The following is a 14,286-nucleotide window of genomic DNA, read 5'->3' as shown; positions in this document are numbered from 1 at the left end:
AGATCAATATTACGATACACCTGAGAGAGGCTAACTAGCGTCGTCGCCTTATCTAAGCGTAGTCTATAGTAAAATAGGTAGGCGAGTTTATTAGGGAAACGCAATGTTATGTAAAGGTTTAAAGTTTGGTATGAATGGCAAAAGACACAATAACGTAAATAATTTTTCCTCCTCCAATTATTCCTTTCTGTAATTCGCTATTTTGTGCGGCCAAAAAATAATTATTTTGATCATGCCGCAGTAATAAGCACTTCACCCTGATATGTGACACGATTTACGTCTCTTTATGTGCTTAACCTGAAGCTCAACGCGGGTCACCCAGCTGCTCTGATACCTGTATTGTGTGACGTTGAATTTTTTTATTGTTTTTTTTTTATTTCGAAATAAAAAAGTGATTCTATACAGAGGATAAAAAAGAGCTCGGACTGCAGAGGTAATTCGAAACGTAAACGAATTCCAAGGAACTTTTAACTAGAGCAAGTACACACACAAACACAAAAAACTGCAAACTTACTATTTTGTATTTTTGTTTGCACAATGTACAACGTGAAGTTAACTATAACATTTTTAAAGAAAAAGAGTTTTGACACAAGCTTGTGCTAGTAAGACGTCTTATAAAGTATACTCTTTGCTAGCAAAACATTTTGGTGAAATTGTCGTTAAGCGCCAGTGCTTTCGTTCCCAACCGAAGTTGATATAGTAGATAAGACAGTCTGACTTGTCACGCCAGAGCCCTGATGCAAAATTGATGCATTAGAAACACCATTTGTCGCAGTTGGCTTAATATTCGTTATCAAAGATTTGTAGTCGACAGCTTTCGTATCGAATCTCTCACCTAGAAGTGCTGCAGTGGATTTGCCACACACAGATATCGTTATGGATTTACCACCCATAGATTTCGTTATGGATTTACCACCCATAGATTTCGTAGTGGATTTACCACCCATAGATTTTGCAGTGGATTTACCACCCGGAGATGTCGTAGTGAATTTGCCAACCAGTAATGCTGTAGGGGATTTTTCCTCCCGTCGTGGTAGTGTGGTGGATATTTTACCAAGTGGTGTCGTGGTTAATGCTTCGCCCAGTGGTCCTATAGTGAATTTGCCACGCAGTAGTGCTGGAGTGGATTCACCACCCAAAGGGGTCTTAGTGGATTCGTATTTCAATAGTGCTGCAGTCGTAGTAAATTTGCCATCCAGTAATGCCGCAGGGAATTTGTCACCCAGCCGTTCCGAGGGGGATAATTTAGCTGGTGGTGTCGTGGTGGATCGTCCATCAAGTGTTGCTGTGGTGGATTTGCTAACCAGTGATGTTGTAGATTTTTTACCAAGCGGTGCTGTAGTAGATTTTTCACTAGGCGGTGCTGCAGTAGATTTCTCAGCCAGAGCAGTCGGGGTAGAATCGTCAGTTAACGTTGTTACAGGGAGCTTGCCAGTAACTCTTTCCAAAGTAGATTTGACTGCAGTTGGTGAAATAGAAGAACATGACACTACTATGCCAATCTTTGTAGTCGTAGATCTAAGGACGACGCTTGATGCCGAAGACACAATTGCTGTTTTACTTCCTGATATAGCTAGTTGGGAGTGCATGACGGAACTTTCAGGAAAATGGGCTAATATAGGTGTCGTCGTAAGAATAACAGCTGGCCTAGTGTCATTTATTTGAGGCGATGGAGACAAGATAGAAATACCAGTGCCTTGTGCAGAAATTGAAATCGATATAGAACGAGTTGGATTAATTGCAAGAGATGCGAGAGACCTGTGAGAGCCTTGTGCCACAGTCATAGTAGGTCTTGTTCGTTTTATAAACATATTTTTACACATTCTTCGAATTTTACCTATTTGGTTTCCCAACTGACCTTTGTACTTTTCTAATTTATGAGGACCACAGAGATCTTTATCTAAGAAGTAGAATATATTTAAATTCGCATAATATGAAATAAATTGCTCAAACTAGCGACATCAGAAAGGACAGAAAGCACAAGAAAAGTCTCCTATTTCAAGTTACTTACATCTCTTATAATAACACGGAGACTGTGTCTGTCCGTAACAGGCAAAGTGGATGTGTTCATTTTCCCTTCATGTTTCCGAAAAATGCATGTCTAATATGTTAAGTTTTCTGACGTTTCGGCGCGACGTCAATAAAACTACTTTGATTTTTACCACGTGGGTAACTAGGGACCACCTGGGACCAATTTGGGTAAGTTTCTCAAACCTGGGTCCCCGAATCCGTTTCAAAATGGACGGGTTGATGACGTCATCAAAAAACCTTTAAACCTTGATATCTGTTCATCCGTTTGTCAAAAGTACATAATCCTATACATTATTTTCATCAGCGTTTCAAGATCTATACGATGAAGGCAACAGGTATACAAATTTTTAAAAAAAAATTTAGGTTTTGTCGGGCCATTCCTGACGTCAGCAAAATATTTTATCCATTATATCTTCATTAACCGCTCATGAAAAGCACATGATCATATACATTTTCTTCAACAGCGCTTTAATCTCTACACAATAGATGCAACGTGAAAACAAAATTCTAATTTTTTAATGGATAGGTTGCTAACGTCAAAATTTTTATCCTGTCTCAGTGGATTTTTCCACGGGCCTTATCGACTAGTCTATATAGTAATACGCCAGTTCTGTCTGTGTGTGACTTTTGCAAAGTGGATAGAATTTCTTCACTATTTTCTTTGATAAAGTCTGTAAAACATCGCCTATAAATTGTTCTGTAAATAACCAAACTTTGACGTTAAAGCAATATTGACGGTAAAGGAAAGTATATTAAGATAAGTGAAGCCATTGCATTGCACTTTTATTTTTAAGGCTAAATAACTTGGAAACGGGTGGAAATAACTAACGTCATCTCCTGCGTGGGTAGCTAGGGACTACCTGGGACCAATTTGGGTAAATTTTCCAAACCTGGGTCACCAAATCCGTTTCGGAATGGACGGTTTAATGACGTCATAAGAAAACCTTTAAACCCTAATATCTCTGCATCCGTTTATCACAAGTACACGATCCTATACACTTTCTTGATCAGCGTTTCAAGATCTATACGATGAAGGCAACAGGCATACACATTTCTGAAAAAAAAATTGTGTTATGACATGTCTCTGCTGACGTCAAAATTTTAATGACGGTTCCTTTCTCTGTTATCCTGCCTAAATAGATTTTTCCACGGGCCTTATCGACTAGTTTAGTAATAATAATGTTACTTACATTTTTCAACCTGATTAAAATCTGCCGTCAACTTTTTCCAACTTATTCCATATTTGTAAAGCGAGGCTATAATTGTAAGAAAATGAGTAAAGCAAGGTCTTTTTTAAGCAAATTCTTTGGACGAAGGTGCAAACGGTAGGACTGAAAGTATACGAATATGTGAAGGAGAGATGTCCATCTATAATTTTCATGCCCGCATATGTTAGAGCCAAAAGCCGAAACAGATCACTGCCCAAATGGAAACACAGAAATCCGTCATTACAATAATGCATGGGAAATATTTAGAAATAGTACCTGCATACACAGCTGTGAAAGTAAGCGCTAAAAACATAAAGACCTTCATTGCGATTCCTGTCCAATGCTACAACATACAATTTTAGGGTTTTTTAAATTATCTTGTTGCGGGTGACTGATTTCATGAATAAATTCAAAAAGTATTAGATAACTTTTAGGGAATAATTAGATTTTTGTTCCTCTGGACCACTTAAAAGAAGTTGATCTTATACGTAATTATTCCCTCGAGGCTAGTGTTACTATACCTTGTAAAAGTGCTTTCCTTGCCATTTAAGTAAAAACTTCCTCTCCTCCACCGTACCTTGGCTGTCATGCACGGATGATTGACGATTCTTAAAACACGTATTACTTTCCATTACGACGAGTCTTTTTTTTAATTTTGAATGAATTTAAGTATATTGAAGAAAAGCCGCGACCAAGTTCGTAAGTCACGCGACTTGGTATATATAACAAGAAACAGAAGAAACGAAACGTGTTTAAAAAATTCAAATCGCGATGTCGTTTGAATTTTACTTTTAACCTTTTCAATTAAAGGATGTTCACGATTTGTGATAAATGTGATTTTGAAGTTCATTTTGTCTATTTCGGATATGCGACCTGCAGTTAATTTTTAACAATACTTAGCGAATTTTTAGTGTTTAAATTAGAACATTTTTTATCAGAATAGGAATGAAAAGCCAGAAACATAATTTTTTCATGTATTAAGTATTTCACGCACTTCATTGACCTTATTTCGCTAGCCCTAAAGTAACGCCAGACGTCTTACACCAGTCCTAACTCCATCACCTCGAATGTTGACCTAACGCGGTAAACGCCCACAAGGGTGCGCACCTGAATGTGTGGGAAACATGCCGTAATGTTTTAAATAAACTTTTGTATTTTTTCATTTCCCTAATCAATGGAATATAATTTTTCACATTCAAATATCTAAACCATCTTCAAGATCAGTCCAGTATCGACCATAGCTATTCGGTCATTAAGAAAATTAATATCCTTCCACGCAACGCAACTTAAAAATCTGCGACAGTGTCTTCCTTTAAATATTTGTTTCAATCTTACCAGGGAATTCAATACTTCGTTATTGACTTATGTATATATAAGAGCGTTAAACCTTTAAAATGTGAATATAATACACACTTAATTTTACGGATGTGTGGGCATCGACACAAACAATATACTATATACACTAGTCTGTTGAAAATCCACAGGAATTCGCTCGTCGCTACACTCAGATACCTTCTTTAGCTCACTAGAATTCAACAGTTGCAACAAAGGGGATAATAATGTACAGACAGAATACAGGTATTTATTCAGATTATTCATTATCCCGTGGAAACATCGGAAGGTGCGCCACTCCTGGGCTTTTAGCAACAAAGTGGATAAAAAAAATATCGCATCTGCGATTTCGTGTGTCCGTAGCAAGACTTTCTTCTCACAGACATATTACGATATTAATATAGAGATGTAAAATAAACAAATTTAATTTCGGAAAAGTTTTACATTGTTCTGTGTTTTTTACTATGGTGGTCCAAAAATGCCAAGTCATCTTCCATATCATTTTCAGTATATTTTCGTTGCTTTTGTCTGTTTTTCTGTACAGCATTACCTCTGTACTTGTCTTCGTCATTCCTCGCTTCATCATTATTATCGTCATCATCCTTGGCACCATAATCGTCGTCCGCATCATCCATGTCTTTATCAGGAAACACGGAAGACATGTGATCTTGATAATTTTCAAAAAGTTCATTCCTATCACAAACAGACTTTTCCAAGTAATTTCCGGCAAAGGAGCTGGTGTTCAGACCTAAAAAAAGAAGCTCTCTTAAATCCTGCAAGGGATCTTAACGGAAAAACGATTATATGCCACAGAGAATAAAAAGTAGTTTGGAATTTTTTAAACATCTCCTTTTAGCTCTGGATATTTAGAATTTAATTTGAAATCCGGGAACTTATAATGTTATCGAAGAAATGCTAACATTATATTTCGAAGATAACATCATTTCTAAATTTTCAAACTTTGCTTATGTCAAGATGTAAAGTTATTTAGAAAATTTTTTTTTTTGGTGACTACCTTTACTACATCATCTATAGTGCAATAAAGGGAGAAAAAGAACAATACGAAGAAAAAAAAGACGAAAACTTACCATAAAATGGAACGATGTTATGCTGCGGCCAGCCATCGTATTTGTATTTGATGCATTTCGGCAAGTTCATCGTATCAATAATTTGTTTTTGCGTGTATGGCCACAAGAACATGTTATTATTTAATTTACTGTAATAGACATTCTTAAAGTCCTCGCCTCGTTCTTGCCATAACCACCAGATTTTATCAAGAAACGTGTGATGAAGCCAAAACTCCGGAACATCAGCTGACCAAGATGAGCTCATAGTACCACCTAAAAGTTGTAGTTTTGAAATTAATGTCGGTAACTATAACGTTGTCAAAATCATCTAATTTAAAATCAAACCTTACTATGGAGAATGCAGAAGTTATGATATCTTGTGCAAATCTTACTACCGTACTAAGTCGGTAGAGGGCATGACTCATACCCCTGAGGAACCGGATTTAATACTCTTATAAGAAATTTTTGTCGTTGGACAGGAATTTTAAGGGTTTTTGTAGCTCAAGTTGGAGCTTTAAAAGCTATAGAAAAAACCGTGGTGGTCCCTTCCGGTACTAACCCACAGGGTAGGCCTCAAGATTAGTATTCAAAAAATCACATTATGATGTCACTATGACAAGCACTGTTTATGCAGGAACTCTCATTTATATTACTCCGTAATTTCAATTTCAAGACTTCCCAGACCCAATTTAGATTTAGCTTTCTGGCCAGAATGGCATTCATAGTTACATACACACTGTGACATCAATCATAGATGCGATCAAATCAATGAAAGCTTACCTACAGCCATATGGACAGAACCGTGTATTCGGTACCGTAAATACAGCATGATATCCCGAAACTGATTTAATGGTACACCAAGCATTTTATCCAGAGATGACAACGGTTTGATATCACCAGCAGGACTAAATTTCCGTCTCAAACATCTCTTTTTGGTCAAAAATTTTGGTGATTTGAACTTTCTTTTCTCTGCCTTTGAGAATGATTCTGCTGTTTTTTTTATTATCTTTTTTATTTTCTCGTGCTTGAAGCCGACCCACTTGTCTTCTCGAAATTGTCCAGTCGAAATGCACATGGACCTATCCAGATTGCCATCGCCGCCAAGATCATATGGCTAAAAACATAAACGTAGATAAAAAATGTTTTTAATATCACATTGGTACGGATGATGTTCATAACTGTTTTTTATCAGAATAGATCAAATAGCTTATTCATTCTACGGCGCACGTGGAATACATTTGTTGCGCCTAAGGCGTACGTTATTGTGCCTGCATACAGAGTTTTTACTTCCTTCGTACAAGAAATGTATTTTCATTGAAATCTCTGAATTTAAGCCCTAGAGTTCGAAGGACGGGAAATGGCATTGTAGCGAGGGCAAAATACAGACATGTTGTCTATTAGCCATCTGTTAAATTGACGGTATTATTGTAATGACATTAAAACCTCAAAATGACGTCACAAAAACTTATATAGCGCTGACTTTTTACTGTGTAAAAAAGGACATAGTTACGTACGTATGGTCGCCAAATATGCTTTGTATTAAAAAGATCTTTCCTGTCCATCCAATATGACCAGTCCCAAAACGGAACAGTAATGCGACAATCCATTTCTCGTAAACTATTTTCAAATAACACAATATACCATCTGAAAGAGAAATATTCTGTTACTAATACTACATTTTTGCGTTATTTCAAATACAAACTTTTAGTTGTTCAATGTCAAAAATGTTGAATGTTATTTGTTTACAATTTTAGCGGTCAACTATTTTAACTCTAACATCTGAGTAGCCGGGCAATACATAAAAGCCTATCACGCAAATGATAGAGTCGCAAAAGGTTTATATCGGAAAACATAAACAAGAAAACGTTTCAAAGCAAAAATAACTAGCCGATGAAACTAACTCCAGTTCATACTCCTCCATGTTATAACCATTTTGAAATTCAGTTCACCGTCGTCGAGCTAAACTTTTTTAATAAACAAACATTCTTTTTATACGACCTACAGACAAGCAGTGTTTGAATGTATAAGATTGATTCTTTTCTGTGTGCTTCTTACACGACACCTTTATCTATAATCATAGTAGCCCGCATTCTGTTTGTCCGCAAGAAAAACGTCGTGCTACGGAAACACAAAACGCAATATTTTAGGGACGGGCGAACCCGTGGAATTATCCACGGGCTAATGAATAGCCAGTTAGTAAAGCTGAAAGTTGTTTAAGCTAATAAAGTTACCGCTGACTCGTAAAATTGCAGTGCAACACCATGGAAACATAATAGTGCGCCAATCGTGCAATTATACAATAATGAAATCTTTTTATAATAATTTGTACTAGTCGATAAGGCCTGTGGAAAAATCCATTAAGGCAAAGAACAATAGAAAAGCAGGTTGTTTCAGATGTTTTGCCGACGTCAGCAGTGCATATAAAAAAATTAGTTCATTTGTTACCTCTATTGTGTAGAGCTTAAAGCGCTGATCAAGAAAATGTATATGATGTATATGATGGAGAAAATGTACATGATCATGGGCTTTTAATAAACGGTCAATGAGAAAAACAGGTTTAAAATTTTTGCTTACGTCAGTAAAGACCCACAAAAACACACAATTTTTTTTTAGGATTTTATATATCTAATGCCTTCATCGTATAGATCTTGAAACGCTGATCAAGAAAATTTATAGATCATGTATCTTTGATAAACGGTTCCAGAGATATTGGGGTTTAAAGGTTTTTTGATGACGTCATCAACCCATCCATTCCGAAACGGATTTGGGGGCCCATGTTTGGTAAAATTAACCAAATTGGTTTTAGGTGGTCCCTAGTTACCAATGCGGTGAAAAGTCTTTGCAACCGTTTATCAAGGTATATGATCCTATATATTTTCTCGATCAGCGTTTCCAGATCTATACGATGAAGGCAGCAGGTATACAAATTTCTGAAAAAAATCTTGGAGTTTTGAGACGTCAGCAAAATTTTTAAACCCTGATATCTCATTAACCGCTCTTCGGCGACTTCAAAAGAAAATGAACACATCTACTATGACCGTCACATACACAAGTTTTGTAATCCAAGATGCAGAAACATGTAGATTTCCCCCCTCTATAACAGTTGTGCGACCGTGTCAAGAATTTTTATGAGATTAGTTCGGTAAAATACATATCGTTTTGTCGACTACTGTCTTTTTAAAATGGCGCAATGGTAACCATAAAACATGCATCACCACTAGTCGCTTGCTTATAAAAATATCAACAGGTTCGCCGGCCAGAAAATTATTGACCCTGCGGGGGATACAATAGAATGCTGCACGCAACCTTTTCGAACGGAGTCACACGACTGTTGTGCAACCCTTGTAAATCATTTAGAAAACATCTTTCAGTGCAGTGTTCCTTCGGTTATAAAGACATTATAAAATTATTCCACATACCGATGCCACGGGTTGAAATAATCTTCATTGTGTATCTTTGTGCACATGTAGTTCTCATGCACCCACACAAATTTGTCGTGAGTTGTTTTGTACGTTGATGACATGCCCATTTTGTAGATGGCTGTGAATAAACGTTTTCTTTCCGCGTTGGATAACCTTAAGCAAAGAAGATAAGATTACATAATAATTTCTGGTAATTTATAAGTCGATTTAACAAAGAAGTTATGAACCAAAAATGTCAAGCATCAATGGCATTCAGATATTATTACCTGGTATACCAAAACTTGGACGAATATAAAATTGATTATCTTAACAGATGGTATAACTACTTAAAAATTTCAGCGATGATGAATAAAAGGTGAAAAATACATATATTTTATCTTTTCTTGTATATATGTTTATGAAAGTCTCCTTGTTTTGTCAAAATCATGTTTTTTGCTTAAATCTTACAATAGACCCGCCAAAATTAAGAAACTTGTTGTTTTTGGAGCAAAAAGAACTCAGAATTTAAGAAACTTTTCCGAGTTGGTTTCTTGTAAATAACGTGTATAGCCTTATTTTTATTATTATTATAATTATTATTCTTATTATCATTATTATTATTCCGATTATTTATACAGAATATAGCCACTTCAGTGTTGGGAACACTGTTATCAATGTGGGTCCTGTGTTCGGAATGTATACATTAAGTATACACCGGCATTACCTCTCAATTTCCCTCACAAGGCATGGGTTGACCCGTAGCTGTGGTAAAGACACACGCTAAACATGACTGCGCTGTGGATCAATTCCACTAAAATCCAACTAAAATGGACTGCTGTGGTTATGTTCACGAAATTACAAAAGAAAACTTATCGTGTACTTACTTTGATAACTCTTTTCGTAGGCGATAACAGTTTGTCAGTCTTCCGTGGACACACTCACAAACTCTATCGCATTCGTCTCGAACGGTACCTGTACCGGAACATTCCATATAAGATTCTAAAGGAAATAGTTAACGTTTGAGATGTTCACGAAATTACAAAAGAAAACTTATTTGGACTGTGACTTACTTTTAAGTTTAAATGAATTTACAACTGCTTTCACATCACTGTTTTTTCTTAGAAAAAATAAATGTTTTGATTTAAGCGGTGTGACCAAATATTCCACTTTATCGTTAGGTTGACCATACACAACAGCATATGACGTAATGTCGTTGTAAACGTACGCGTATTTGGGACTGTAACGAAGAGAATTTGTCAAAAGATGTATGGCTAGCTTTACTCTGTCACCGCGTGGATATGTTGCAAAGAGTTTCCGTGTTTTCAACGTCGCTTTCACTAAGCTCTTTGATGTTGGTGGTAAGATAGATTCGCTGTGTTGAAGAGAATTAATTTAAACTTCACACTACATAAGGCATTGGCAAAATATAAATCAGAAATATATTGCATGACTAAACTAATATAGATTCAGAAACAACAATCAGGCTAATTAAGAACAGCATATATTAACATAAATTATTTGATTATAGTCACTTCAACGGGTAACAATTTATGTTGAAAAAAATGTGTAATTTATCGAGGTGTTTTGGCTGTTCGCTTATGAGAGCATGAATGACAAAGTTTCACAAAAAACTCTACCAGTAGATGAAAAAATTGCCATCGTTATCAGCGCTCATAATATAGTATAATTCTTTTCAATCTTGCTTCTAGGTCTTATAATTTTAGATGCTTCAGTAGGTAAAAAAAAGAAAATTTAAATAGGATAGGAGATACTTACTTCAACCTGTTTACAGCTTTTACCACACATTCTCTGTTGACGAAACTTTTGAAATGAAACTTTAATGTCACTTCGTCTGATATCGTGAACAATGAGACACGTGTTGTTGATGGAGATATACTGAAGTAATCGAGCAAAGATGTAATGACCTGTTTTGAAAGTCGAAGAAAACCTGGATGACTGTTGTCTACTATGAATACTACATCAAAACTAGGTGGTCTTGAGGACAAGGCTAAAACATAAATAGGTATCAATTGATATTCTGTATTTATCATCTACTGACAGTTAACCCGTGAAAAATGCTAAGGATTTGCCCGTCGTACATACTTTGAACATCAAAAGTTTGTCTCATTCTTTGCAAACCTACATATTTCTGGCATCGTTATTTCGTTATTCTCTAGCACAAAGTAGCAAATTAGCAGCCATTTTGAACAGAATACGGGTAATAATATCAGAGACACATAAAGCTACCGATAAACAAGTATTAAAAGTCAATACCAGGACGCACAATATGAAGGAATACCCGGATAAATGCGATAAGATTTTAATGAATAGAGAAACACAAGTATGAACACACTGTTTCTAGAATTTGCCAGAGTTTTCAAAATGAAAGACTAGAAGTGTCAGATCACCCAAGTTGTTGAAGTATAGGTACGCAAAAGTTCCGCAACTATATACCATCTAAAACATGAAAGGCCACAAAAACATGGTCGCTGTTAGATAATTGCTTTTTTTTAATCTATTAGACTGACAAACCACGCACAAATATGCATAATGTAATATCAACAGGAGGAAATTTTTAATAACCTCAATTACTAAAAAAGCACAAGGTAAGTATATCGTTAAAATAAACGAGGCAAATTATTATATCATCTGTAATTAGCTAAAAATGTTAATTGGGTTGGGACATCATTAAGAAAAAGTGATATTGCTTTAAATGATACAGAATAATTTTAATTATAAAAGTTGCCAGGTGTTTATGTAATTTATTGGGTCCTATAACGTTGCCCCCAAAGTTATTTTCAGACCCTTATTGGTTCCGCATTTTGAAAGCACACAGGACCTGGAGTCGAGCTGGCAATTGCCTTTGTATACATGGTACATATAAACATGATAAAGTGACGTGACCGATTATCACTGGTTTATGTTTTATGACAATACTAAAACATGCGGCGTTGTGTTAGATGTTCTTAACAAGACTTTAACCATTAGTGTAGCGCATATGTAAACAAAAAAAAGAAGAGATTTTCATTATTGTTAGAGTGACTGGCAGAAAACAAACAAAACAAAGCCATCTCTATAACGGTTCATATTACAGAATAAAATAACTTGGGAAATAGTAATAATTAAGAAAAAAAAAGTTAAATTACTTACAGCATGAAAGTAAGAATAGTAGAAAAATAAACAAGGGTTGTTTAGAGAACATGTCTTCGTTTGTTCAGAATTTCATTGATACCATTTTGTATCTACCAAAAGTTAATAAACTGTTATGCAGTCTGAATGATTCAGTTACGTTACGAATCTTACGAAGTACATAAAATCTTCAAATGTGTTTATATACTTCCGCAGAGCATTTGAAAAAATTATTTAATCATTGCCAATTTGTATGCGCTCCCACTATTGACCTGGTTTCCACATCCTGATACTACTTACTAAATCTTTAAACTATATTCACCGAATTTTTTTATTATGGAAAGGTTAATTCTTTGTTTTTACTATACAAGAAAATTTAGCAATAGTTATAACTATTTTTTTTTTGCGCAATAATTTAGCAGCATAAAAAGCTATGCCATTCTAGTAAAATCTAGAATAAATTAGACGCTCTTTAATATAACAACGAGGTTTATACTAAGTTTCGCACGGCTTATGTGTGATCGGGTTTAATGACACAAGTGATACAAAACTTAGTTTCTGAGGTAATATGCTCGCAGCACAGTCCTGCAAAGTTGTGAAAAGACATTGATGATTGCCTTGGCGTTTTATGAAATATTTAGGATCCGTGGTCTATACCGCTTTTTCTTTGAAACACGTTGGCGATTTGAGTAAAAACGAACAAATTTGCTTGCTTAGGGCCAATAAAGGGGTTTTTTAATCAAAGCATTCTTTATAACTTCGATGCAAAGTAACGTTCTGTTCGTAGGCAAACTACGTATTTTTGAAGAAAGGGTAATGCACTGAAGATTAAATTAGGAATTATTTTGTCAATGTAACTGTCAATGTAACTGTAAATTAAATAATGAAGCCATTACAGTGTACCTAAAACTTTGAGGCTAAATAACTTGGAAACGAGGTGGTGACGTCAATGATTTTTCACCGCGTGGGTAACTAGAGACCACCTGGGACCAATTTGGGTAAGTTTCCCAAACCTGGGTCCCCGAATCCGTTTCGGAATGGACGGGTTGATGACGTTATCAAAAAAACCTTCAAACCCTAATATCTCTGCAACCGTTTTAAGATCTATACGATGAAGGCAATAGGTGCACAAATTTCTAAAAAGTATTTTTTAGGTTTTCGCAGGCTAATCCTGACGTCAACAAAATTTTTAAACCCTTATATCTCAATAACCGCTCATCAAAACCACACGAACATTTTTTTGTTCAGGAGTTTAAGCTCTACACAATAGAGGCAACGTGAAAACAAAGCTCTAATTTTTTTTGTGGATGGGTTGCTGATGTCATCAAAATTTTTATTCTGCGTCAGTGGATTTCTCCACGGGCCTTATCGACTAGTCTTATATAATAATACGCTTGCTCCGTGTCTCTAAAAGAGGCAAAATAAATATCCTTATTTTGCTTTGATGTCGCCGAAAAAATCTTTGATGTTGCCGAACCAAAATATTTTTTCTTTGTCGAAAAATGCCACGAGTTTGTGTTTGCGTTTGTTTGTTGCGTTTTGTAGTCACGTGATCGAAATAAAAAAATTAATTGGATGAATCAAACCACGTGATCAAAATCAAGCAATTCTATTTGCTGAAAATTCCAAGTTTCCCCTGACGATCAAAATAAACGTAAAAAGTTTGTTAAATGAAGCTCCTAGCACATAGTAACGGAAATTGTGTTTGCAAAAAAGATGGCTGTTCTTTTTACGGCGTGGCTAAAGAACCGGTACCGGTTCTTTAACTAAAGAACCGGTAAATTTTTAGCCGGCCCTTTAACTAAAGAACCGGTTAATTTTTAGGCCACGTGATTCATCTAGACCACCATGCTATACGGCGTACATTCCCTCATGCGCGCTCTTTCCAAAATGGCTCTCATTGCGGAAGGACAGTTGTACTCTTGTATAAGCAGAGAAATTATACTGAATTGTGGATTTTGGATTGTAGAACCATTAAAGCAGCACAGGAAGGGTTAAAAAGATTTAAATTTTTATTTGAAATAAAACGAGTTAAAGTAGCTATGCATGTGTTTACGGAGGAAGGTCGTTCAAATTTCGTGGGTCAGGATTGCGAGCTTCATTGTGAGTAATTTTTTA

The 14,286-nt window shown here is 35.7% G+C and overlaps 2 protein-coding genes across 2 annotated transcripts; both read right to left on the bottom strand.

Annotated features, from left to right (window-relative positions):
* Nucleotides 1-503: 503 nt before the first annotated feature.
* LOC130622120 (mucin-12-like) lies at nucleotides 504-3,627 on the bottom strand. Its single transcript, XM_057437523.1, has 3 exons — nucleotides 3,516-3,627; nucleotides 3,222-3,287; nucleotides 504-1,900 (listed from the first exon to the last, which is right to left on the bottom strand). The coding sequence occupies exons 1-3, from the start codon at nucleotides 3,562-3,564 to the stop codon at nucleotides 660-662; spliced, it is 1,356 nt and encodes a 451-aa protein (XP_057293506.1). The 5' UTR covers nucleotides 3,565-3,627; the 3' UTR covers nucleotides 504-659.
* Nucleotides 3,628-4,927: 1,300 nt separating this feature from the next.
* On the bottom strand, nucleotides 4,928-12,380 carry LOC130622119 (uncharacterized). Its single transcript, XM_057437522.1, has 9 exons — nucleotides 12,190-12,380; nucleotides 10,816-11,047; nucleotides 10,110-10,411; nucleotides 9,924-10,038; nucleotides 9,058-9,213; nucleotides 7,153-7,282; nucleotides 6,419-6,752; nucleotides 5,660-5,911; nucleotides 4,928-5,319 (listed from the first exon to the last, which is right to left on the bottom strand). The coding sequence occupies exons 1-9, from the start codon at nucleotides 12,239-12,241 to the stop codon at nucleotides 5,012-5,014; spliced, it is 1,881 nt and encodes a 626-aa protein (XP_057293505.1). The 5' UTR covers nucleotides 12,242-12,380; the 3' UTR covers nucleotides 4,928-5,011.
* Nucleotides 12,381-14,286: the final 1,906 nt, after the last annotated feature.

This window comes from Hydractinia symbiolongicarpus, chromosome 12 (assembly GCF_029227915.1).
Source record: "Hydractinia symbiolongicarpus strain clone_291-10 chromosome 12, HSymV2.1, whole genome shotgun sequence".
In the NCBI taxonomy this organism is placed as follows: Eukaryota; Metazoa; Cnidaria; class Hydrozoa; order Anthoathecata; family Hydractiniidae; genus Hydractinia; species Hydractinia symbiolongicarpus.
The sequence above is the reverse complement of the archived record's forward strand: the minus strand, read 5'-3'. Positions and strand labels throughout refer to the sequence as shown.

Coding starts and splice junctions, on each gene's coding strand:
- LOC130622120 (XM_057437523.1), bottom strand. CDS start 3,564: ATGAAGGTCTTTATGTTTTTAGCGCTTACTTTCACAGCTGTGTATGCA. Junction 3,288..3,515: donor TTTCACAGCTGTGTATGCAG/GTACTATTTCTA, acceptor TTACAATTATAG/CCTCGCTTTACAAATATGGA. Junction 1,901..3,221: donor TTTTAATCAGGTTGAAAAAT/GTAAGTAACATT, acceptor TCTACTTCTTAG/ATAAAGATCTCTGTGGTCCT.
- LOC130622119 (XM_057437522.1), bottom strand. CDS start 12,241: ATGTTCTCTAAACAACCCTTGTTTATTTTTCTACTATTCTTACTTTCA. Junction 10,039..10,109: donor AAATTCATTTAAACTTAAAA/GTAAGTCACAGT, acceptor TATTTCCTTTAG/AATCTTATATGGAATGTTCC. Junction 7,283..9,057: donor TATTTCAACCCGTGGCATCG/GTATGTGGAATA, acceptor TTTCTCTTTCAG/ATGGTATATTGTGTTATTTG.